General features: G+C 39.3%; 1 protein-coding gene across 2 annotated transcripts in view; it reads left to right on the forward strand.

Moving 5' to 3' along the window:
• aqr (aquarius intron-binding spliceosomal factor) overlaps nt 1-25,265 on the forward strand; it is an 83,515-nt gene that overhangs the window by 8,720 nt on the left and 49,530 nt on the right. For both annotated transcript variants that reach the window (XM_072267038.1, XM_072267030.1), the window contains exons 7-18: nt 1,208-1,345; nt 9,738-9,806; nt 10,021-10,121; nt 10,376-10,452; nt 15,137-15,201; nt 16,420-16,536; nt 19,590-19,703; nt 21,334-21,437; nt 22,523-22,625; nt 22,709-22,829; nt 23,024-23,165; nt 24,975-25,153. In XM_072267038.1, coding sequence (XP_072123139.1) covers nt 1,208-1,345; nt 9,738-9,806; nt 10,021-10,121; nt 10,376-10,452; nt 15,137-15,201; nt 16,420-16,536; nt 19,590-19,703; nt 21,334-21,437; nt 22,523-22,625; nt 22,709-22,829; nt 23,024-23,165; nt 24,975-25,153 — 1,330 coding nt within the window. The remainder of the gene's footprint in view (nt 1-1,207; nt 1,346-9,737; nt 9,807-10,020; nt 10,122-10,375; nt 10,453-15,136; nt 15,202-16,419; nt 16,537-19,589; nt 19,704-21,333; nt 21,438-22,522; nt 22,626-22,708; nt 22,830-23,023; nt 23,166-24,974; nt 25,154-25,265) is intronic.

A 25,265-nucleotide genomic window follows, 5' to 3' on the forward strand; every position in this document is an offset into this window, starting at 1 on the left:
GCATTTGTTATCTGTTTGTATGAAGCAATGCTGCTACCTATCCTCTGTTAGCATCATAGTTGAATTCCAAAGGTCTGTAATCGCACACTGCTGTACTAAGGAGTGATGCTGTGAAGATGTCAGACTAACACTCACAACATGCTGGAGGAACTCAACAGGTCGGGCAGCATCCGTGGAAAAGATTGGTCGACGTTTCGGGCAGGAATTCTTCGTCAGGACTGTAGGGGGAAGGGGCAGAGGCCCTATAAAGAAGGTGGGGGGAGGGTGGGAAGGAGAAGGCTGGTAGGTTCCAGGTGAAAAACCAGTAAGGGGAAAGATAAAGGGGTGGGGAAGGGAGGCAGGGAGGTGATAGGCAGGAAAGGTGAAGAAAGAATAGGGGAAAACACAATGGGTAGTAGAAGGAGGCGGAACCATGAGGGAGGTGGTAAGCAGCTAGGGGAGGGGGCAGAGTGACTTAGGGATAGAGGAAGGGAGGGGGAGGGAATGACCGGAGGTTGGAGAATTCAATGTTCGTACCAAGGGGCTGGAGACTACCTAGACGGTATATGAAGTGTTGCTCCTCCAAGATGTCAGACTGTGATTTTGAAAAAAGGAAACAGTTGCAGGCAGACACTCTTCACTCATTCTCACTCCTGTATTAAAAATAAATAAAACTGCAGGCCTAATAAATAGCTTGATGTAAGTAGCATATTATCGTCTGCTGGAAGAACACTCACTTGTCTTTACTTGAGAACTAGAGGGAACTTCATTTTATGTTGAGCAGCTGTGAATGAAGACTCAGAACTATATAAAGCAACAGATATTCTAAAGACACTCGTCAAGGTGAAATGCCTGTACTGTAACTGCATTGGCATATGCATAATTGAAACAGCTTCACTTGATACAATCAACATTTGAGCATTTTTCGATGAAATGTTCCTTTTATATCAAACACACATGTTTTGCAGATAGAAAAAATATATTTCAAGTTGAATTTTAAATTAACTTATGAAATGCTGTGCTGGATGAAGAAGTGAACTACCTCTAATGCGGGGCTTCCAACCTTGGAGTCCGTAGACTCCTCGGTTAATGGTAGGGGTCTATGGCATAAAAAAAGTTTGGGAACCCTTGCTCTAGTGCTATATTCACATTTAGTCAATATTGTTAATGGTTTATTTCTTTTTCTAACTTTAACCTAAGGAAATATCTATTTTTTTTTAAACTTTAGACATTTACACAGAAGCCTGAACACTTTCCCTATTTCTTCAAGTGTATTTTGACCGCATCTCTTGCTGAAGGAAGTAATTTTACATTACGTGAGCAAACTGTTCTGTTGGTCTTTCTTGATCACTGCTTTAACAGCTTGGTAAGTTTGAGTATGAAACAATCATCTTTTCCTAATATTTTGTCTTAATACTCAATATCTTTGCTCCTTAGATTTCCATGATTTTTAAATGTGCCTGGGCACTTTGATATGGAACAGATTTTATTTATTCACAGCATAGTGATTGGCCTAATTCTGCACAGAAAGCAGTTCTGGTACTTTTCAAGTTGTGTGTACAATGTTATATTTTTATTGTAATTTGTGTCCAGCAAAGGTAAGACCTAGCATAAATCTAAAACCAAGACGCTTAATAGTGTTCTTTAAAGACACTTCCCTCAAATAAGGCTTTTTGACCAATTTTCAATCTTTTTTGAAGACCAGACTGAACTGTAATCTTTTTATGCTAAATTCTACCTGTGATTGTGATTGTCATTGTAGTTTGGAAATTTACACTACTGTTACTTGTGTTAAAACAGGAAATTGCGGCAGTATTCAGATCAGCATCAGATCCATGTTCATATATCAGAGCTGGAAAAAGTCAGAGATAAAAATAAATAAGATGCTGGGGAAGGCAGAGGAGATTAAGTGGCAAGGGATGTTGGTGAGAAGCGAATGATGCAATGGGGCATGCAAAGGAATGAATGATGAATCTAGAGATGCCAGAAATGGGAATAGCAAAATCTTTAACTGAAATTATTGCTGGCATGATTATACATTGAACATTAAGACTGCACACATTGGCTCCATTACTCCCTCTGATTTGCAATCATCACATAATGTATTAAACCCTGTTTATTATGCACTGGAATTCATAGCTCCAACTTATGAACAAGTTTAATTATTAACTGTTAATTTTACTTTATACTTTATTGTCGCCAAACAATTGGTAATAGAGCGTACAATCATCACAGCAATATTTGATTCTGCACTTCTCAATCCCTGGATTACAAATACTAAAAATAGTTAAAATTAGTAAATATTAAAAATTTAAAATATAAATCATAAAAATAGAAAATAGAAAAATGGGAAGTAAGGTAGTGCAAAAAAAAACCGAGAGGCAGGTCCAGATATTTGGAGGGTACAGCCCAGACCTGGGTCAGGATCCATTCAGCAGTCTTATCACAGTTGGAAAGAAGCTGTTCCCAAATCTGGCTGTACGAGTCTTCAAGCGTCTGAACCTTCTCCCGGTTGGCTAGGTCGTGGCCTTGATTATCCTGGCAGCACTGCTCCGACAGCGTGTGGTGTAAAGTGAGTCCAAGGACAGAAGATTGGTTTGTGTGATATGCTGCGCCGTGTTCACGATCTTCTGCAGCTTCTTTAGGTCTTGGACAGGACGACTTCCATACTAGGTTGTGATGCATCCTAGAAGAATGCTTTCTACGGTGCATCTATAAAAATTAGTGAGGGTTTTAGGGGACAGGCCAAATTTCTTTAGTTTTCTCAGGAAGTAAAGGCGCTGGTGGGCCTTCTTGGCAGTGAACTCTGCTTGGTTGGACCAAGTCAGGTCATTTGTGATATTGACCCCAAGGAACTTAAAGCTTTTGACCTGTTCCACTTGCGCACCACCGATGTTAATTGGGTCGTGCGGTCCGCTACTCCTTCTGAAGTCAACAACCAATTCCTTCGTCTTGCTGATGTTGAGGGATAGGTTATTGCCTTCGCACCATGCCACCAGGTTCTTAATTTCCTCTCTGTACTCAAACTCATCATTACCCGAGATACAGCCTACAATTGTGTCATCAGTAAACTTATATATTGAGTTTGATGGAAACTTGGCTACACAATCAGGGGTGTACAGTGAGTACAGCAGGGGGCTGAGTACACAACCTTGTGGGGCACCGGTGCTCAGAGTGATTGTAGAGGAGAGCTTGTCCCCTATTTTTACAGCCTGGGTCCTGTCTGTGAGGAAGTTGAAGATCCAGCTGCAGATCTGAGTGCTAAGGCCCAGGTTCCAGAGCTTAGGAATCAGTTTATTTGGAATGATGGTATTAAAGGCAGAGCTGTAGTCAATGAAAAGGAGCCTTACGTATGCGTCTTTATTCTCCAGGTGTTCTAAGGAGGAATGTAGGGCCAGAGAGATGGCATCTGCCGTTGACCTGTTGCTCTGGTAGGTGAATTGCAAAGCGTCGAGGTTGACCAGTAGGCTGTGGTTGATGTGTGCCATAACCAATCTCTCGAAGCACTTCATAGCAATTGATGTCAGAGCCACAGGTCGATAGTCATTTGGGCATGCCACCTTGCTCTTCTTCGGCACTGGGATTATTGTTGCCTTCTTAAAACACGAGGGGATCTTAGACCGAAGCAAGGAGCAGTTGAAGATGTCAGCGAACACTCCAGCTAGCTCGCTTGCACAGGCCTGGAGAACCCGTCCTGGGACGCCATCTGGGCCCGTCGCCTTCCTTGGATTTATCTTCAGGAACGCCCTTCTAACGTCCTCCTGGGTGACGATGAATCTCGATGCCACCAGGTCCTGTTCATCCGGAGGGAGCGGGATGCGCTTCTTCTGTTCGAATCTTGCATAGAACACATTAAGTTCATCAGGAAGAGAAGCGCCACAGTTATTGATATTCCCAGCCTTATCTTTGCGCCCAGTGATCTCATTTAGACTCTGCCATAGTCTACTGGCATCTCTTCGACTAGCCTGGGCTTCCGACTTGGCCCGATATTGCCTCTTGGGGCCCTTAATGGCTTTCAGGAGTTCATGCCTGGATTCCGTGTAGTGACTGGTATCCCCGGACCTAAAAGTCACAGCTCTAGCCTTTAAAAGGGACTTGACCTCATAATTCATCCAAGGTTTCCGATACCCGGATATAATTTTGCATTATATCCAATGTGAAGCTTGCAGCATGTCCAGGTTTTGTGTTGGATTTTAGTTTGGTTTTAAAGGTAGAGAATGTAGATAAATGAGAAGTTGGGTCATCCATCAATTGATAAGAGTTGACTAATTAGCTTGTATTGATCTGGCATTTTTGGGCTTTGTGTATTGTGCTTCAATGACTTGTATTCTGATTTCACTGCTGACTTTTGTGATTTTTTGAATTCTGTTTCATCTGTAAGGAGGCTTTTTTATGATCAGTTATATTTGTGAGTTTGATCAGTGTAACTTTGTAAAGCATTGTTTTTCAACCTTTGTTCACAATGTGCAGTTTGATTCTGGGTAATACCAACCTACACCATTAGGGGGCCTCAGCTGAGCATGCTAACTTTACTTCAAATGCATGTTTAATGTTTTGGAGACGTGAACTGAGAATCATGTCAAACTCCTTCCCCTTAGTTAGATAAGTGATGTAAAAACATTTTGAGAAAATATTTTGTTAATCTTCTCACTCTCTGATGTCAACTAAACATTTCTTGTTTAGCAAAGCCTTATTATATATTAAAGTTTGAGTTTTAAAGGAAACATTGCATTGATTAGAACACAGAACAGTACAACACAGTACATGCCCCTCCAGCCCATGATATTGTGCCAACCTATATAAACCTACTCCATGGTCAATCTAACTCTTCCCTCCCACATGACCCATAACCCTCTATTTTTCTAACATCCATATGCTTAACCAAGCGACTCTTAAATGGCCTTTAGTATAAGCCTCTACTGCCCAGAAATGTGCTTCAGACACCTACCACTCTCTGTGTGTAAAAAAAAAAAAAAAAAAAATGACCTATGACTCACCTTACAGTTGTCCTTTGGTATTGGCCATTGCTGCTCTGGGAAAAAGGCACTGCCTGTCCACTCTATCTATGCATCTTATTTAACTCTATCAAATTTCCTCTCATCCTTCTTTTCTTCAATGAGAAAAGCCTCAGCCTGTTCAGCCTTTCCCCACAAGAAATGTTATCTAATCCAGGCAGCATCCTTTGCACCTTTCTAAAGCTTCCATGTCTTTAATGAGGAGACCAGAACTAAATAGAGTGCTCCATCTGGGGTCTAACCAGACTCTTACAGAGCTACAATGTTACGCCACTGCTCTTGAATTCAGTCCCCTGACTAATGAAGGCCAACACGCCATACGGCTTCTCAAACACACCATCAACTTGCACAGCAACTTTGAAGGATCTATGGACGTAGACCCCAAGATCCATTCTGTACCTCCACATTGGTAAGAATCCTGCCTTTAAGTCTGTGTTCTGTCCTCTAGTTTGATCTTCCAAACTGTATCACTTCACATTTTTTCCAGATTAAACTCCATCTGCCTCTTCTCAGCCCAGCTCTGCATCCTATCGATATCCCAACTGTAACCCGTGACAACCATTTACATTAACGGTCATCAACCGGTCAATCTTTGAGACTTTCCCAGTAGATTCCGGAAAGAAAATGAAAAATAAATACACAAATACTGTTGTAATGTGAGCATTATAAAAATAAGTAATACTAATTAGGTTAATGGTAATATAGCAATACTTCCGCTACAGAAAGCTGTTTGTAAAGAGAGATTGTTTCCAGGTTGCAGGGTTTTAGTTCTGTTCTTTCTGCCCAGTGCGTGTGTGTGTATAGCCCCTTCGCCATGCACCGCAGTTTCAACGTGGCTTGTGCTTCATCAAAGTGACCAATTAGATTAGGGAAGAGTACAGACCGTCGCAAACATCAATATATGGCACTCGCTCGTGATATTCTGCAAGTTAGCTAGCCAGCATGGCGGAGGCTCCACAAAAGAAGGCAAAAACGTACAAATTCCATCCAGAATGGGAAGAGGAAATTCTGCTTACCTTGGTGAAAGACAAGTGTGTACGTATGTTGTGCCACCAAACACAAGCACTGACTGAAAGAGGGAATCTGGAGCGGCACCACGACACCAACCACCAGAAATTTTAAAACACCTAACCCCTCCCCCGCCCCAAAGAGCGCAATCCGTGCCAGGAAAGTTGAGCTGAAATCAGGGTTGAAGGCCCAGCAATCGTTTTTCACAAAACATGCTGCTCAAAATAAGGCTGCTATTGAAGCATCATTTTGTGTAAGTCACCTTTTGGCTAAACACAAAAAGCCTTCTACAGATGGCCATTTATTCAAGGAAGCAATGGCCATTACCGTAGAGACTGTTTTTAATGACTTTAAAAACAAAAACGACATCACAACATATACATAATATACCGCTTGGCCCTGCAACAGTGACAAGGAGGGTAGAGTCACTGTCAGAGGACGTGGATCGACAAGTGTTAAAGGACTTGTCACTCTGTGAATATTTTTCACTACAGTTCGATGAATCCTAATGCAAACAGTTCAGGTTGTTGTATTTGTCAGAATGGCTTTCCAGGATTTTACAACTAAGGAGGAATTCCTCACTCTTTTGGCACTTAAAGGAGAAAACTAGAGGTGAGGATATTTACAATGAGTTTAAAAAATATGTCTGTGAACATGACATAAACTGGTGGCAATTACTACTGATGGGGCCCCAGCAATGCACGGTGTGCACGTTGGTTTCATAGCACTGTGTCGTAATGACCCTGATTTTCCCGACTTCTTGGATTATCACTGTGTGATTCATCAGCAGGCCTTGGATGGGAAGGTCATGGACTTTTCTCATGTAATGAAACTGGTGGTCAAACTGATAAACTTGGTTCGAGCAAAAGCACTTCAGCACCGCTTATTCAAGGCGTTATTGGATGAGCTCGATGCCGCTTACAGAGACATAATTCTTCATGCTGATGTTCGGTGGTTGAGTCGCTGCAAAGTGCTGCAACAATTTGTTGACTTGCTGCCTGAGATAAAGACTTTTCTGTCGCCAAGAAACGAGGAGCACGAGGAACTGTCAGATGATGCGTGGCTACTGGATTTAGGGTTTCTGACAGACCTAACGGCTAAATTAAACACACTTAACAAGGAGCTCATGGGAAAAGACCGACACCTGCCCCACATGATATGCACAGTAAATGCATTTAAGGCCAAGCTCGGTGTTTGGGTTTCAAATTTAAAGAACGGGAGGCTGACACACTCTCCCAACTTGGAAAAAATGTTACAGGCCATCAAGAAAAAAAATGCTTATGGCCCTGAGCAATACTGTGCTTACCTAGACAAACTGGCAATAGAGTTCGATCAGCGCTTTGGGGAGTTAAACGTCATGAAAGATATTGCTGCATTTATTTCAAACCCATTTCTGCCGATCGATATAGAACAGATAGCAGCCAAATTCCAGCAAGTATTTGGTGTGCCAAGTGATATTGAAACGGAAATAATTGATTTGCAAAATGACATCAAGCTTAAAGCAAGATCAGGGGACGGTGACTTCTGGAGGCTTGTCAGCAGGGAGAAGTTTCCTCATCTCACCACATGTGCACTAAAATTCAGTGCCTACTTCGGGTCAATTTATTAGATTAGATTAGATTATGAGCACACTCAGTCCTCGTTTATTGTCATTTAAAAATGCATACCTTAAGAAATGATACAGTGTTCCTCCAGTATGATATCACAGAAACACAGGACAGACCAAGACTAAAACTGACAAAAACCACATAATTATGACATATAGTTACAACAGTGCAAAGCAATACCGTAATTTGATAAAGAGCAGACCATGGGCACGGTAAAAAAAAATCTCAAATCCTGATAGCCCCATCATCTCACGCAGACGGTAGAAGGGAGAAACTCTCCCTGCCATGAACCTCCAGTGCTGCCAACTTGCTGATGCAGCACCCTGGAAGCACCCGACCACAGCCAACTCTGAGTCCGTCCGAAAACTTCGAGCCTCCGACACCGAGCACCGACCACCATCTCTGCCGAGCGCTTTGACCCTGCCCTGGCTGCCGAGCAACAAGCAAAGCCGAGGACTCGGGGCCTTCCCCTCCCGAGATTCAGGATCACACAGTAGCAGTGGCAGCGAAGCAGGCATTTCGGAAGTTTCTCTAGATGTTCCTCCGTGCTCTCACGTCTGTCTCCATCAAATCAGGATTGTGCACGGCACTCTATTGCATTTTCACAGATGAAAATTATTAAATCTAAGTACAGGAGCTGTCTTACTGACAGACACCTTACAGACTGTCTAAGACTGGCTGTATTTATGAGCCAAATTTCAGGGAACTAGCAGAAAGAATTCAGCCCCAATCATCACACTGAGTGCACAGCCAATTTTTATTCATTTATTTTTTGTGTTGAAATAAAATTAAATAATGAAACTTAGAATTAAAGGTATGAAGTATTGTAATATTCTTAAAGAAAGACAGCTATGACCTGTTTGATATGCTAGTTACAGTGTTTTCTTGGTTGAATTAATTTGAAAGTTGATGAAAGCATTTTATGTAATTCAAATACAATTAGCCCAAATAAAAGGCCTCAAGTTGGAAGTACAATCTGAACTGTTTTCTCTAAACCATTTAGTATGTAGATCTTACCTTTCACTAAGGCCGAGGTAGGGGATCATGGGCTTAAAAAGGTTGGTGACCACTAATCTACACTATCAACACCACCACCAACCTTTGTGTCATCTGCAATCTTGCACCCTTTTACTTACTCATCCAAGTCATTTATAAAAATCACAAACAGTTGGGTTCCCAGAACAGATCCCTGTGGAACATCATTGGTCCCCCACCTCCAGACAATACACTCCATCAACCATCACCCTCTGCCTCCTGTGGGCAAGCCAGTTCTGAATCCATGCAGCCAAGTTTCCATAGATCCCATGACTCATGACTTTTTGGATGCGCCTACCATGGGGAACCTTGTCAAATGCCTTGCTAAAATTCATATACACCACATCAACCACTCCATCAAATCAAAAATTTAATCAGGTTCATAAGGCATGGGCTGCTCCTCACAAAGCTGGCTGGTTATCCATAACAATACTATGCTTCTCCAAATGCTTGTAATTCCTGTTGCTAAGAATCCTCTCCATTAATTTGCTCACCAGTGACATAAGATTCTCAGGATTATCCCTATTGCCTTTATTGAATAACAGAACAATATTTGCCGTATACTCTAATTCTCTGGCACTACTGCTCTGGCCATGAAGGAGGGAAAGATTGTTGTCACTGCCCCAGCCATCTCTTTATTTGCTCACTGTGGTAATTTGGGGTATATCCTGTCTGGACCAAAAGACCCATCTACCCCAATGCTTTTTGAAAGCTCCAACAGTGCCTCTTTCTTAACCTTGACATACTTCAGCACATTTAACTTATTTTACTTGGACCTTGCAATTGTCAAAATCCCTTCTCAAAGTATTCATTAAGTAAATTATTAATTAAGGACCTCCACACCTATCAACCCATCCAACTGACTGTATTTCTGCCTATCTGCCCTCACAGTCTCTGCATATTGCATCTACCTTTGCACAAGTCATTTCCTGTTCTTATTTCACAATATTTTTGGCAGGTAGGAATCATAATATTGTATCAGACTTAATGATTACTCTCCAATTAAATTATCAATGCAGCATTGTTTCAATCAGTGTCCGTCATGTTGTGAGTATGATTTCAGCCTAAGAATAATGTTGCTATCTTCTATTAGGAAGTGGATCTAATTCGAGAGCAGGTGCAACGTCTTATCTCTCTCCCAATGTGGATCTGTTTACTCTCGGTAAGTTCGAAGGCCATTTGAAGTCTCTGAAAGTAGTCATGATAAGCATATTTGTTGAGCAATTGTACTGAATTTCATCCCTTAACAAATACTATTCAATATTTTCAAAAATGGTTATATATTTGCTGTAATTATGGGTGCATTTATAAAATGTTGGTCTAGAACAAGATTCCTTCCCAGGATATTACTAACATTTAATCTATTTTGTTACCAGTCACGCCTTGAACACGAGCTGAAGAAGACACCAAAGCTGAAGAAATTCTGGAACATGATCAAGAAAAAGGAAGAGAAAATGGATGAAAACATTGCAGAACAGTATGTGTTGTAATCACCAGTAATTGGCTTGCTTATATTCTATAATTTTTGGGATCTCAGTAACCATTATACATGTATGCTACTTAAAATTTCGCAATATAAATGTGTATATTACATTTTTGCATTTCATTTTCTTCACTAAACTTGAGTTTGCTTTCAAGTTTTTGAAGCAAGAGAAAAATTTGTTTTTAAAACCTGTGAAGTAATGATTTGCAGGACCACAAGTATACCAACATTTGTTTCTTAACCAAAAGGGCAGAGCAAGAAAAACGATTCCTCTCTTGTCTGATCAGCAAATTCCTTCAAGTTTTAAAATGTATTCCTCTTACAGGTAATTGTTTATGCACTTTTGTTTTCTTTTTCCTTTAATTGTTAATCAAATGCACGGTGTAATTTTCATTGTTGAAAACGTGTTGCACGTGATTTTGGTGAGGAAGTGCTGAAATCTGGGGTACAGTTCATATTGACAATCAATCATGATGAAATCAGCTGCTGGTAGCATAATGGTGGGATCATGACAGTGTATCAAACTGCTTATATCTGATATGTACATCTGATACATCAGTTTTATCTTGTTATTGGGGTTTCCTGTAACTTAGTCTTTTGGATAAAGAGTAATTGATAACTAAAGGTTGCTGAGAAACACAGCAGACAGTATGAAATTTCCAGGCTGTACTCTTGATTCAGATACCTTGCTACATTTCCCCAGCAGACAGACTGTGAGATCTTCCAACTGAACCTGAGCGAGGTTAGAGCTGACCCACGCCCACAAGCAGCATACCTATTGATGTGAATGAAAAGGAATAGTTGCAGGAAACATCAGAAGATTTACTGTTTTAAAAAATTACTACTGAATTAAGTCTCTTTGCTTTTAAGTGAATTTATGTGCTGCTGTTTTTAAATATTTACCGTATTTATTTTTCATACTTTTTTTTTTAATAGCTTTAAATTTTTTTCTGATTATCAGGGACGTTTAGAAGCATTTAAAATCTTTGAGAGACCATAAGGCATAAGAGCAGAGTTAGGCCATTCAGTCCATCTCATCTCCTCCACCACTTCATCGTGACGGATTTATTATCCTGCTCAGCCCCATTCTCCTACTTTGTCTCTGTAGTCTTCGGCACTCTTACTAATCAAGAACCTATCAACATCTGTTGGTCTCCTCAACAGTCTGTTGTTACGATGAATTCCACTGATTGTTTACCCTCTGGCTAAAGAAATTCCTTCTCACCTCTGTTCTAAAGGGACATCCTTCTATTCTGAGGCAGTGCTCTCAGGTCCTAGACTCTCCCACTATCCCCAACTCTCTAGGGAGCTATCTGATCCTGGGGTGATGGCTTTGTCAGTGGTGGTTTCTTCCCTGCTACATTGTGAGATGGGCATTTTTTTTTCCCTCACCCACTCAGGAATCCATGCTTTTTAGGGCAGCAGTTCAACATGGGTGGATAGGAAAACTTGAGAGCTTAAGGTAAAGAACCCTTAGAGGAAAGTGATCATAATATGATGGAACTCTCCCTGAAATTTGTGAAGGAGAAGCTAAAGCCAGATGTTTCAGTATTACTGTGGAGTAAAGGGAATTACAGAGGCATGAGAGAGGACTTGGCCAGAATTGATTGGAAAGGAACACTAGCAGGGATGATGGCAGAGCAGCAATGGCTGAAATTTATGGAAGCCATTCAGAAGGTGCAGGATATACGCATCCCAAGGAGGAGGAAGTATTCTAAAGGCAAGATGACATGACCGTGGCTAACAAGAGAAGTCTAGCCAACATAAAAGCCAAAGAGAGGGCATATAATAGAGCAAGAATTAGTAGGAAGTTAGAAGATTGGGAAGCTTTTAAAAACCAGTAGAGGGTAACTAAAAAAACTTATTAAGAAGGTAAAGATGGAATATGAAAGTCAGCTAGCCAATGATAAAGAGGATACCAAAAGTTTCTTCAGATACATAAAATATAAAAGAGAGGTGAGAGTGGATATTGGACCACTGAAAAACAATACTGGAGAGTAGGTAATGGGAGACACGAAAATGGCAGACAAACTGAATAAGTATTTTACATCAATCTTCACTGTGGAAGACTGTACCACTATGGTGGAAGTTCCAGGTGTCAGGGATCATGAAGTGTGTGAAGTTACCATAACTGGAAGGTCCGAAGGACCTGGACTAGATGGTGTACACCCCAGGGTTCTGAAAGTGGTGACTCAAGAGATCGTGGAGGCATTAGTAATAATCTTTCAAGAATCACTAGATTTTGGAATGGTTCCAGACCTATAAAATTGCAGATGTCATTCCACTCTTCAAAAGGGAGAGAGGCAGCAGAAAGGATATTATAGGCCAGGTAGTCTGATGTCAGTGGTCGGGAAGATGTTGGAGTCGATTATTAAGGATGAGGGCTCAGTGTACTTTGAGGCACATGATAAAATAGGCCCTAGTCAGTATGCTTTCCTTAAGGGAAAATCTTACCTGACAAATCTATTGGAATTCTTTGAAGAAATAACAAGCAGGATAGACAAATGAGAATTGGTTGATGTTGTGTACTTGGATTTTCATAAGGCCTTTGACAAGCTGCCACATATGAGGCTGCTTAGCAAGCTAAGAGCCCATGATATTATAGGAAAGATTCTAGTATGGATAAAGCAGTGGGTGATTGGCAGGAGGCAAAGACTGGGAATAAAGGGATTCTTTTCCGATTGGGTGCCGGTGACTAGTGGTGTGACACAAGTGTCTGTGTTGGAACCTATTCTTTTTACATTGTATGTCAATGATTTGGATGATGGAATTGATGGCATTGTTGCAAAGTTTGCAGATGGTATGAAGACAGGAGGTGGGGCAGGTAGTTTTGAGGGAGTAGAGAGGCTACAGAAGGACTTAGACAGATTAGGAGAATGGGTAAAGAAATGGCAGATGGAATACGGTGTCCGGAAGTTATGGTCATCCACTTTGGTAAGAAAAACGAAAGGATTGACTATTTTCTAAATGGAGAGTTAATACAAAAAAAACTGAGGTGCAAAGGGACTTTGGAGTCCTTTTGCAGCATTCCATAAAGGTTAATTTGCAGGTTGAGTCTGTGGTGAGGAAGGCAAATGCGATGTTAGCATTCATTTCAAGAGGACAGAATATAAAAGCAGGGATGTAATGTTGAGAATTTATAAAGTCCTGGTAATGTCTCACTTGGAGTATTATGAGTAGTTTTGGCCCCCTTATCTTAGAGGGGATGTGCTGAAACTGGAGAGGGTTCAAAGGAGGTTCAAGAAAATGATTCCAGGATTGAATGGCTGTCATATGAAGTGTGTTTGATGGCTCTGGGCCTGTATTCACTGGAATTCAGAAGAATGAGGGGTAGTCTCATTGAAACCTATTGAATGGTGAAAGGCAAACACGAGGAAATCTGCAGATGCTGGAAGTTCAAGCAACACACACAAAATGCTGGTGAACGCAGCGGGCCAAGCAGCATCTATAGGAAGAAGCATCTATAGACTGCACTTCTTCCTATAGGTGCTGCCTGGCCTGCTGCATTCCAGCAGCATTTTGAATGGTGAAAGGCCTGATAGCGTGGATGTGGGAGGATGTTTCCTAGAGTGGGAGATTCTTAGACCAGAGAACGCAGCCTCAGAATAGAGGGGTGTCCTTTTAGCATGATGATGAGGAATTTCTTCAGCCAGAGAGCAGTGAATCTGTGGAATTCTTTCCCTCAGGCAGTTGTGAAGGCCAAGTGTTTATGTATATTTAAGGCAGAGGTTGATAGATTCTTGATTGGTCAGGACATGAAGGGATATTGAGAGAAGGCAGGAGATTGCTGCTGAGAGGAAAGTTGGATCAGCCATGCCAAAATAGCAGAGCAGACTCAAAGGGCCAAATGGCCTAATTCTGCTTCTATATCTTATGGCTTTAAGTCCACACTTGAGATGTATGTCAGCAGCAAATCCAGTAGTAAGTTCTAGCCTGATAATTCAGTACAGAATGAGGTTCTTTTGTGTATTGGAAACATTTTTTTTTGTTTTTCAGTGTATTTGTGTGTTGCAATTTTGAAATTTTTAGTTTAAATTTTTTCGTTCTTTTTCAATGGCTTTTAAATTTTTCTGAAATTCTGATATTAAAAATATAATGTTATGCCATACAAATTCAGATCATGTGCAGCTTAGCTTAATAAATTGGAGGATAGTGTTTTTGTATTGGTCTTAGAACTACAATTAACAAGAAGTGTTGAATCCTTTTAATTCACAATAACCTCTGCAGTACCAGTTCCTCAGCTGCAACTATCGACTGGAATCTCCTTTCTCTCTCCCCTGCTTCACAGGTAGTGGTATTATCATGTGCCTCAGATATCAACTGGTGAAAGGCACTAAGCATAATAACTCTGATTCTGCAGCTGGTCACAAGTGCTGCGTTATGCCCACTCTGAAGTGTCCTTTCTAATCAATTTGAAACTTCCTTTTGATTCCATTGCTGAGCTTCTTGTTTCCAATGGCAACGGGTAGTTTCCTTGCATTTCAGAACTGGAATATCTCATTCCTACATTTATTTTAGTGAACGTTCACTGTTGTGTTTACATGGCTGTGATATCCTTCCTACAGTAGATGTCTAGAATGTCACATGATATTCCAACTGCTTATTGTCCAAGCTCAATAACCCTTTATTTTTATTTTTCACGTTTTCAGGTATGAGAGATCAATAACTCAGATCTGTTTCACTTTTGTGCATCACACTTTTAAAGATTAGTTATTTGTGACGGAGCTTTTATTGAAACTGATTTGACCTCATGACTCTCAATTGTTATCAATCATTTTCTGAAGCTAATCTCAGTTGAAGATCTTGAGTATTGCATTTTTCATTTTGTGATTTCATTTTTCATTCATGTTCCTTTTTTCCCTTCTCCCCCCGAATGTCCATGTTCGCAATTGTTTTCCTGGATCATTCTTGCAATCTTCCACTGTGAGGAAAGTAAGAAAATATGAACTAATTTATGTTGATCTATATTTTACGTGATTATATTCAGATATTTTTCACTTTGTACATAGGGCCAGTCAGCATGGATATGGTTCATTATTGTGAGAGATTTGTTGAACTTATGATAGATTTGGAGGTAAGTCGATTTTTTTCCCTATTATGTGTGTGCATATAAATTCTAAAATGGGTGATTAACAAATCAAAAAATGGTATTCAGATGTGGTATGAAAGTCAACGTTGAAGTTTATTATCATATGCACAGTTACATAGGTATATGTACAGGTGCAATGAAAAGCTTACTTGTAGCAACATCACAGGCTCATGGCACCTTTGATGATAGATATTGGCTTCATGAGGTAACACCTATCGATAGTAGCAATGGTGGGGAGGGATGTGTTCATGATGTATTGAGCCACCCTCTGCAGCATCTTATATTCTTGTGCATTTGATGTGTTGTACCAGACTATGTTGCAACCAGTCAGGATATTTTCAACAATAAATACATCTGTAGAAGTTTGTGACACCTTCCAAGGACGGAGTCTGTACAAGGAGAAACTGTTTGCTCAATTTTCTTTTGGATTCTGGGGTCACAATGTAAGCTGGCTGACTAGTGTTCAGTGACAAACTTAACCTCTGGTGCACTTGTGATTGCTACTATGTTCTGCACTCACATTAGGTCATCCAATATGTTAACACTCAGGAATTTAAAGATTCTAACCCTCTCCACCACTAATCCCCCAGTGTAATCTGGTGCATCTTTGCCCTCTTTTCCCTTCCTGAAGTCAGTAATCAGTTCTTTAATTTTGCCGACATGAATATAGTTTTTAATTTGCTGAACAGGCAATGTGAGCTCCAGACTACTGATGCAAGTTCATATCTGATATTGTTACTTGGGGTATTTAAAATCAAGTAATTAACTGAATTTTGAATTGTAGATAATAGTCTCCATAATTATAACAATAGAACTACTGGATTGTAATTAAAAATCCCTCTGGTTGAATAATGTCCTCAAGGATAGAGATCAAGCATTACTGCACAGTCTGGCTTGTGTGACTGCAGATCCACTAAATATTTAAAAATCTTTTTAAAAAAAGATTAGTTTTATTTAACTACACTAGTACGGTTGGCTTTTTGCAGTCCTTTTACTTCAAATGCATTTGTATGGACAATGTGAGCAATGTCCACATTCCACAAACAAAAACATTTTATAAATGAAAGTGACAATGACCAGAGTATTTGATTAAATTTGCTTAGGAATAGATGCTTCAGTTTGAAATTACAAAATAGGATCCTATTATGGATGATTGAAATGCAGTAAGATCCTTTTAATTTGCACCATTTGTATTTTTTTAAGGCACTGCTCCCAACTCGGCGTTGGTTCAGCACAGTTCTGGATGATTCTCATTTAGTTACTCACTGCTATCTATCAAACCTCGTTCAGAGAGAAAAGGAAGGACGACTTTTCAGTCAGGTGAGAGATGGCAACAAACAGATGCAATCACTTTCACTCATTGTAGAAGGAAACAGTATAGTGAAAATCTCCTAACAAACCTCCTGAAATCCTGGAAGAAAAGGGGATGCATGTAGGAAAATTGAGGTTGTGGCATGACCGCAGATTGAGTTTTCACGATCAACTAAAATGTTGGATGGTAATAGTAACTTTTACTCACCTTTTGGACATTAGCAGTGACGCACATGTCTGCCTGGTCCTCGTGACTGAAGAAGATTGTGTGGAATTGTAGCCTCTCATCGCAAAATCCTTTGGAAAGAAAAAGATGTAGTCCCGTATGTTGAAGCTTATTTTGAAATCCGATTTGGCAGCTAGGGAAATTAAATCAACTAATTAAGTAAACTTCAATGTAGAGAAAAAAATGACAATTTCTGACATATATAACTCAAAGTATTGTCATTGAAGAAGTAACTGAATCAATTTTCCAACCTCAGGAACATCTGGAATACTGTCCTGAGGCTTGGATGATTGACCAACAGTCATAACCATCTTCCTCTGCATGTGATATAGCACCAAATATTGGAGTATTTTCCTAAAGATATGCATTGATACACCAATTCATATTAGTGTATGTTTGTAAAGATATGCCTCAGAAATACAGGATTGTCATAAAAACACATTGCTGTGGGGTGGAACTAAATTTGTCATCCTACCAGGTCTGGCTTATACTGTATATGACTACCAATGTGGTTGATACTTAAATGCCTGTTGAAATTGCAACTCGGAGAGTTACAATATCAAAGATATATCTTTTGAAATCGCCTTGATGACACACACAAGCTGAAGTATGTATAAATAAAATATGAATTAAAAACAAATCTGCCATTCATAGCCAAATATGGAATAACGGCAAATATTTGATCGGCTCTATTTTTTACCTTTTACACTACTTATTTCGACCCCTACTGTCTTGCTACTATCAGATTGTTGAATGTTCCTCTTATACAATAGAATGGACCCTTATCCTCACAATCTACCTCGTTATTATCTTGCACTTTGTTTTTTTTTACTAGCACTATCTCTGGAGCTTTTACACTTTATCGTGCATTGTTATTATTTTGTCTTGTTCTGCAGTGCATTATGTAGTAATTTGACCTATATGACCAATGTGCAATTCAGGCTTTTCACTGTACCTTGGCACGTGACAATAATAAGCTAATACCAATAATTTGTGATTTATAGTAATTTTATGTCTTTGCACTGTACTGTTGCTGAAAAATAAAGAAGTTCATATGTATGTCAGTGATAATATTTCTGATTCTGTTGATTATGGGATCACTGAACCCTTGTCTGTTGCAACTAGTTTATTCTGTTTAGCATTCTTGTAGTCCCATGTTGCACCTTTTAGGTTGGCATTTTCCTGGTAGCTATGTCTAGTGCTATTTTTGATTCCTGTCCCTCATGCCCTTCTGCATTCCTCTTTAAACTTGGAATAATCATTCGGCCTAATTTTGTTAGAGAAGCGAGGGACATGCCAGGCCTTTAAGGCTGTATATTATGATGGATGTTCTGTGCTTGTTTAGATAGCCAGTGGTTCCAATTTTACATGGGTCAGCTAGTATAACATATCTTTACACTATACCAGCTGAGAATGAATGACATTTCGTTTAAAGAATATGTTCGTATCTAAATTGAAGGAAAACAACCCAAAATTTCAAAATGTAAAATGATTTCCTTAGTTACTGAATCTTGTTTAAGTATTTCAAAGTAGCAGTCTGTCTTAAAAGGAGATTTGGCTTCATAACATTTTGAATATAATTTGGTTCACATGTAATTTAATAATACCACATTATAGACAAGAAAAGTGGTTAAAAAAATTAAAGGATCCTTTGCTGTGCTAAAGTACTGGTTGTTTCTGCCCTGATCCAGTGTGTTCTTTGCAGATCCTGTGCACAGAATTCTGCTGGAAGATTAGCTGTCAGTTCATTGATACAAACAAGGGCAGCTCAGTGTCTGTCTGTCTCTCTCTCTCTCTCTCTCTCTAGCTCTCTCTATCTCTGTCTGTCTCTCTCTCTATATCTCTATCTCTATCTCTATCTCTCTCCCTCCCCCCCCCCATCTATCTCTCTCTCCATTTCTCTCTATCTCTCTCTTTCAATATAGGGATCCTTGTGAATTTAGGCAGTAGATTCAGCATAACAATGAAAGAATAGAGGTATTTTTCAACCTTGGATGTGTGGCATTCAGCAACAGGTTAGCAAGGTCACCACCTATTCTAATAAATCATACAGAAAAGCTAAAGATAAAAGGATCTTTAGGAAGGCCCATTTTAGAAAAGCATCAGTTTTCATAAACACAAGACAGTCTGCAGATGCTGGAAATCCAGAGCACATACAAAATGCTGGAGAATCTCAGCACGTCTGGCAGCATCTGTGGAAATGATTGAACAGTCAAAAGTTTTGAACTGAGACCATTTATCAAGATTGAATCAGCACTTTGTGTGTGCTATCAGTTTTTAAATGGTTCTCAGCAAATGAAACTATGTGATTATAAACTTAGTTTCTCATGCTCTATAACTTTTTAATCAAGATTTATGACTTGATACATTATAAATACTCAGTCCTCCTTATTAAATCAATGCTTGAGAGTTTTGATTTTTATACAGAAGTCGATGAAGTTGAAATAAAAAAAAACGAAGTTCATTGATTACAACTGAAAAGTTTGAAATTTTCAGATGCAGTCAATATACATTCAAACAAATAGCAAAGTAGACCTTGCAGAGGAGTAGAATATCACTGACTGTAAAATTTTGTGTTTGGTTATGTACTTTCTGTCAATTTTACCATATCTTTATTGCATTACTTCCAGGCATCTATACACTAAAGATTTCTACTGTGTTGATTTTATTCATATTATTCTTGGATTGACGCATGTCACTCATTATTCTTAGATCTAATTTACATTGTCCACAAAACAAATTTCTCACTGAATTTAAACTCTTTGAGATAGGGTTTTGGATGTATCAGAACATTGCATTGTCTTTGACTCATTAGTATTTATTTTCTTTTTTGTAGTTGTTAGATATGTTGAAGTTTTATACTGGCTTTGAAATAAATGATCAGACTGGAAATGCTCTGACAGAGAATGAAATGACTACAATACATTATGATCGCATAACTTCTCTTCAGGTATGAAACAAAAGCTTTTTTTTAGGGATGTCTTCATTTCCAGATGTGGATAACTTCATGATAAGGTGTTAACATCAATCTCTGCTTTTATATAGAGATTAAAGTACTTGACTGTGTGTCAGAATTTCAACTTTGCTGGCAAGAAAAATGCGCTGGAATTATTTGTCATATTATATTTTCATATGATAAAGAAGAAGGTCATTGATGCAGAGGGAACCAGTAGCTCTATGTCAGCTCTTGAAGCACCCTCACTTATTACAACCCACTACTTTTCCCTGAAATCTATTCTTCATTCCATTCCATAAGACCTATTCTCCCTCACATACATGAGTTCCCTCAATCTTCCAGCGCCCATCTCCGCCAATGGGAATTTACAGTGGAAAGAAACCAGAAAACCCAAGTGTTACCTATGTGGTTAGTGGTTCTTTCTACGTTGGTTTAAAGTGGAATGGCTTACTGAAACAGTAGAAACTGCTATAACAAAAGCTCACGAGGCCAGGAATGTGCAGCTACGAAAAATATTTATGGACAATACAGAAACTGGTGTTATCTGTGTGTATTGTTGCAATGCAAAAGTGGCTGGAAAATTTGCAAATGGGAAGAAGTGGAATGATATTTGGAAACTTGACTTTTTAAAGCAGGCAAGTTACATATGGACAGTGTGCAAAATCCTTCATTACCCGCTACAGGTCTGCTGCATGTGTTTTGTGAGAGTGCAGATGAATGAGAGCGAAAACAGTCAAAGCCAGAGGAGATTAAAGTTCTTATTGCCAGTGTTTTGCTGGCTATTAAAATGAATACCTCTGTATATAAAATTCAGTGTGCACATGTTGTTGTCACTGGGCAAAAAGTGCATCACAAGTTTTTTGTGCACTCTGGTCATTACAAATTAGAGGGGACTTGCATGTAATGATCTTGCACCTTATCGTTCACCTGTACTTCACTTCTGTAGCTGTTTTACTTTATTCTCCATTCTGTTATTGTCTTACTTTGTTCTATCTCCATGCGCTGTGTAGTGACTTGATCTATATTAACAGTATGCAGGGCAAGCTGTTCATTGTATCTCAGTACATTTGAAAACAATAAACCAATTCAAATTACACCTTAAAAAACAATAGGCAAGATCCGAGAGGTTCAAATTAGTGTTTTGACAGCAACAATACCTACTGTGCTACATACATGCTTAAAATAATTAATTTTTTTAAAGCTTATTTTGATTTAATTTATATCTGCAGTATGCATTCGATTTTCAGGAAGTTATTTTCTTAAATGCATTAAATATGAGTGCTTGCATTTCCTGATGGTTGTGACATCACTTTCTCTGTGTCAATGAAAATAAGCATTGTAGAAACTTATAACTTTTAGCTGAAGTTAATTCTGTTGCTTACAGTATTGTGCCAAACCAACTAGTAATTAAACGTCTAACTAAACTTAACCGTTCCTTCCTTCCTTTATCTTCTGCACATTCACGTGCCTATCTTAAGAGCCTCTTAAACACCTCTATCATATTTTTCTCCACTACACATCTCGTTTCAATTTACAGTATCCCCTTTCACCATATATTCATGACATCTAGTATGAGATTGAAGTGATTGCTATGTCTGAAGAAATTTACTCTTTTACATTGCAGAGGGCAGCATTTGCTCATTTTCCAGAACTACATGATTTTGCTTTGTCTAACGTGGCAGCAGTTGATACTCGAGAATCTCTTGTGAGGCAATTTGGGTCACTCAGGTAGGTGATTTTTAAATTCTTAAATTGTCTGCAACTGCTTCTGCACAACTTTGAGTTCAAATGATATTGAATAGCATTTGAAATACAAAAACAGATTTAACTGTTGAATGGATGGGATCTATTTGAGTAAGGCCAGAATTGACATGGTGATAAGCTGTTGATGTATTCATCTGGTTGATAATTCAACAAACACATTTGGAGAGAACACAAAGGGACATGAAAATCCATGAAATGTTGAGTGTAGGAAGTGAACACTAGGTCAGGCCCACCAAGCCTCTTTCTAGACCATGATTTCCACTCTTATCAATAGTCAACAGAGCTTTCGAACATGTCTTTTATCCAGAGCATCTGTTCTCATCCCCATTCCTACATGAAGCAAGAACAGTGTTCCCTGGATCCTCACTTTCCACACCATCAGTTTCAGCACTCAACCAATCATCTTTAGTCACTTCTGACAGATCCAACAAGATTCCCCCATAATATACTTCTTTCCTTCTCACCCAGCATTTCCTTTACAATTCCGTGGGTAACTCTTCTATCCCCTCCAACCATTACAGGTCTTGTGCGATTTTTCCATACAATTGCAAGAGATCCATATCTGTTCTTTGCATGTCCTTTCCCATTAATTATCCAGAGAACCAATATCCTTACCATAAGATTTGCTTGCACTTCTAATCTAGTGTATTGTATACTGTATAATACTCCATTAGGTGATCTCCTCTTCACGAGATATGTGGTTCACATGCATTTGTTCTGCAGGAGCCTCCAGTTGCCAGTCACTTCCTCCATCCCATTCTGATCGATCTGTCTGTAGTCCACTGCACTGTTAGAACAAGGCACAAAGTAAGCTGGAAAAGCAGCATATTATCTGTCACCCATTTCCTGCTCTTTCCCCTCACCACCTTCCCCTGCTCGCTCTGAAAGCAAAGTTCCACGTTGTGATCTCTGCCCATTTTAGCTGATATTTCCAGGTTAACTAGTGTCAACTTCATTCTTTTTTGTATGTTTTGTTCTTCTGCAAACATAGCTTGTGTGAACATATCTACATGGATATAAAATACATTATTCTTGTTTCCCAATTACAGTCCCAACACACTCCACAGAGTGGCATCATACCTTTGTCTTTTGCGAACCCTGCCTGAGGAAGTGGATACATGCTATGAAAAGGATTTTCTCTTGGAGATGTTGGTCAGTATTTCAGTGATGAGAATATTAATCAACATGATTTAAATGCAGGAAATTGTTCACTTAAAGTTGTTTCTTTTTAATAGGTGTCCCGACATGAACGGCGAACATCTCAAATCCAACAATTAAATGAAATGCCCCTTTATCCCACAGAAAAAATTATTTGGGATGAAAATATTGTTCCAACAGAATATTACTCTGGTGAAGGTATGATGAATCATGCGCTTGTGGAGTTTTTTTTATTTCTTATTCACTGCTGGGTTCCACTTAGGTTGAAAACCCATGTCCTACAGGAAAAATATTACTCTCTGAGCTTCACACAAGCAAAGAATTTCATTGTACCCTAGTGTATATGACAAACTAATCTGATCTGATTTGACCGTATGTTTCTGTTATGTCAGGCTGCCTTGCATTACCGAAGCTGAATTTACAGTTCTTGACTCTACATGACTATCTGCTGAGGAATTTTAATCTCTTCCGTTTGGAATCTACATATGAAATTAGACAGGATGTCGAGGATGCAATTAGCAGACTTAAACCATGGTGGGTATTAATATGCCTGTGTTTAAATGCATTTTCCCTCCAAGTCAGTTTTTGACAGTTGTTGGATCTGCTGTAAACTATTAAGACTGGTTGAAAACATTTTATCTGAATTCTTCAAATTGCTTTCTCTTTTAAGTATGCTTGTATATCCGCTGAAGCTGCCAAATTAATATTTGTAAAATAGCTAACTGTTATACAGAGGGAATGGTTCCCTCGTTAACGGTTCCCACAGCTCACAGGTGTTACATTTCTCACCCCACACCACAGTGCAGATAAGTGTTCATGTTACTCTACCCTATACAGTTCTACAATAATTTGGGAGTTACCCAGACAAGTCTGAACCACAGTGGGTCAGAATCACATTGCTGCTTTGCATTAGTGTTAGATACACTGCTTAGTCCCCTCCATGGTAGGAGTAATTTCAATTCCCATTATTCACTGTGATAGATAGGATGTGTGGTCCTTTCCTCAGAAGCAGTTGTAGAATCTAGTCCATTCTGTAGTGTGAGCAAGTTTTGCTGCCCAGTCTACTCCACAAGGGCTGGGAATTGCACCTCTCAGTCTGTTCTATAGTTGATGACGCTACATTGCTGACTTCACTTCACAATGGAAGGAAGTTACATTGTCCAGTGTATGCTGTACAGTAGATGGGATTGAACTGCACAGTTTACCTCAGAGTCAAAGTAAGAGCAGTTTCACTTTTGAGCTTAAGCAGAAGTCTGCATTTTCTCTGTACTCACCAGCCTTGTGCAAAATTAATTTAATTAATAATTAATATTTTACTAATTTGACATTTTTTATCTGATAAATTCAAGTTTTTTTTTTCCTACCACTGCTCTTGGCTTCAAGGCATCATGATAGCTACCTTGTTATTTTTTTTCACCTTTTCAAAAATCTGCTTCCTGCTCTGTTCCTCAATGTCTCTGTTGCTGTTGGGGGAGGTGGGGGTCCATAGAAAACTCCCAATAGAGTGATTGCTGTCTTCATTTTTCTAACTTTCACCCACACTGACTCAGTGGATGATCTCTCCTCAATGTCTTCTCTCCTGTAGCTGTGACACTATCCCTCACCTCTTTTACTTCCCTTCCTGTCCCCTTTGAAACATCTAAACCCCAGATCATCCAGCAGTCATTACTGCCCTTGTAACAGCCAAGTCTCTGAAATGGCCATGGTATCATAGTTCTATGTATTGATCCATGCTCAAAGTTCATCACCCTGATACTTCTTGCATTAAAATAGACACACTCAGCCCATCCATCTGATTGCAGTTTTGCTCCATCGACTGCCTACTTTCCTGTGGTATAATGTTCTATGTTCTTCCAGTATTTATGGCCTATTTAAACTAGCAACTCCCACTGAAATGTATTATTTTTTCAAAAACATCTTGATGCCCGTCCTGGGAATACAATGTTAAAAAATGAGTTCAAATCTTTCACTTCTTTCATTAAATTTTAATATATACTTTTACACAATTTAACATATGGATCAGAATAACTTATTTACCTTAATTTGGTGTCCACTGATGAAAAGCAATTTGTAATTTTAAACAAACAAGAGAGGATCTGCAAATGCTGAAAATCCAAGCAACATGTATAAAATAGTGGAGGAACTCAGCAGGCCAGCGGCACCTAAGAGTCCTGATGAAGGGGCTCGGCCCGAAACATCGACTGTTTACTTTTTTCCATGCTGCCTGGCCTGCCGGGTTCTTCCAGCATTTTGTTGGAATTTTAAAACATCTAAAATATTCTATGAGAATGTTTCAGTCCCTGGCCTAAACTTAGTATCTGAATATGTTTATTAATATTGCAGGCAAGGAGAGTATGGAGGTGTTGTCTTTGGTGGCTGGGCTCGAATGGCACAACCTATCGTCACATTCTCCATTGTGGAAGTGTCAAAACCCAATATCGGTGAGAACTGGCCGGCCAGAGTCCGGGCAGATGTAACCATCAACTTGAATGTTCGCTATGAAATCAAAGAGGAATGGGAAGGTAATTCCAAGGACTTATTTTCCAGCAGATATATGGAATGTTTCCTGTTTTGCATAGGATGTGTACAAGCATTCCCAGATTAAAATGGGATAGAAATCATGAATCAGAAGGC

Source organism: Mobula birostris, chromosome 1 (assembly GCF_030028105.1).
Source record: "Mobula birostris isolate sMobBir1 chromosome 1, sMobBir1.hap1, whole genome shotgun sequence".
In the NCBI taxonomy this organism is placed as follows: Eukaryota; Metazoa; Chordata; class Chondrichthyes; order Myliobatiformes; family Myliobatidae; genus Mobula; species Mobula birostris.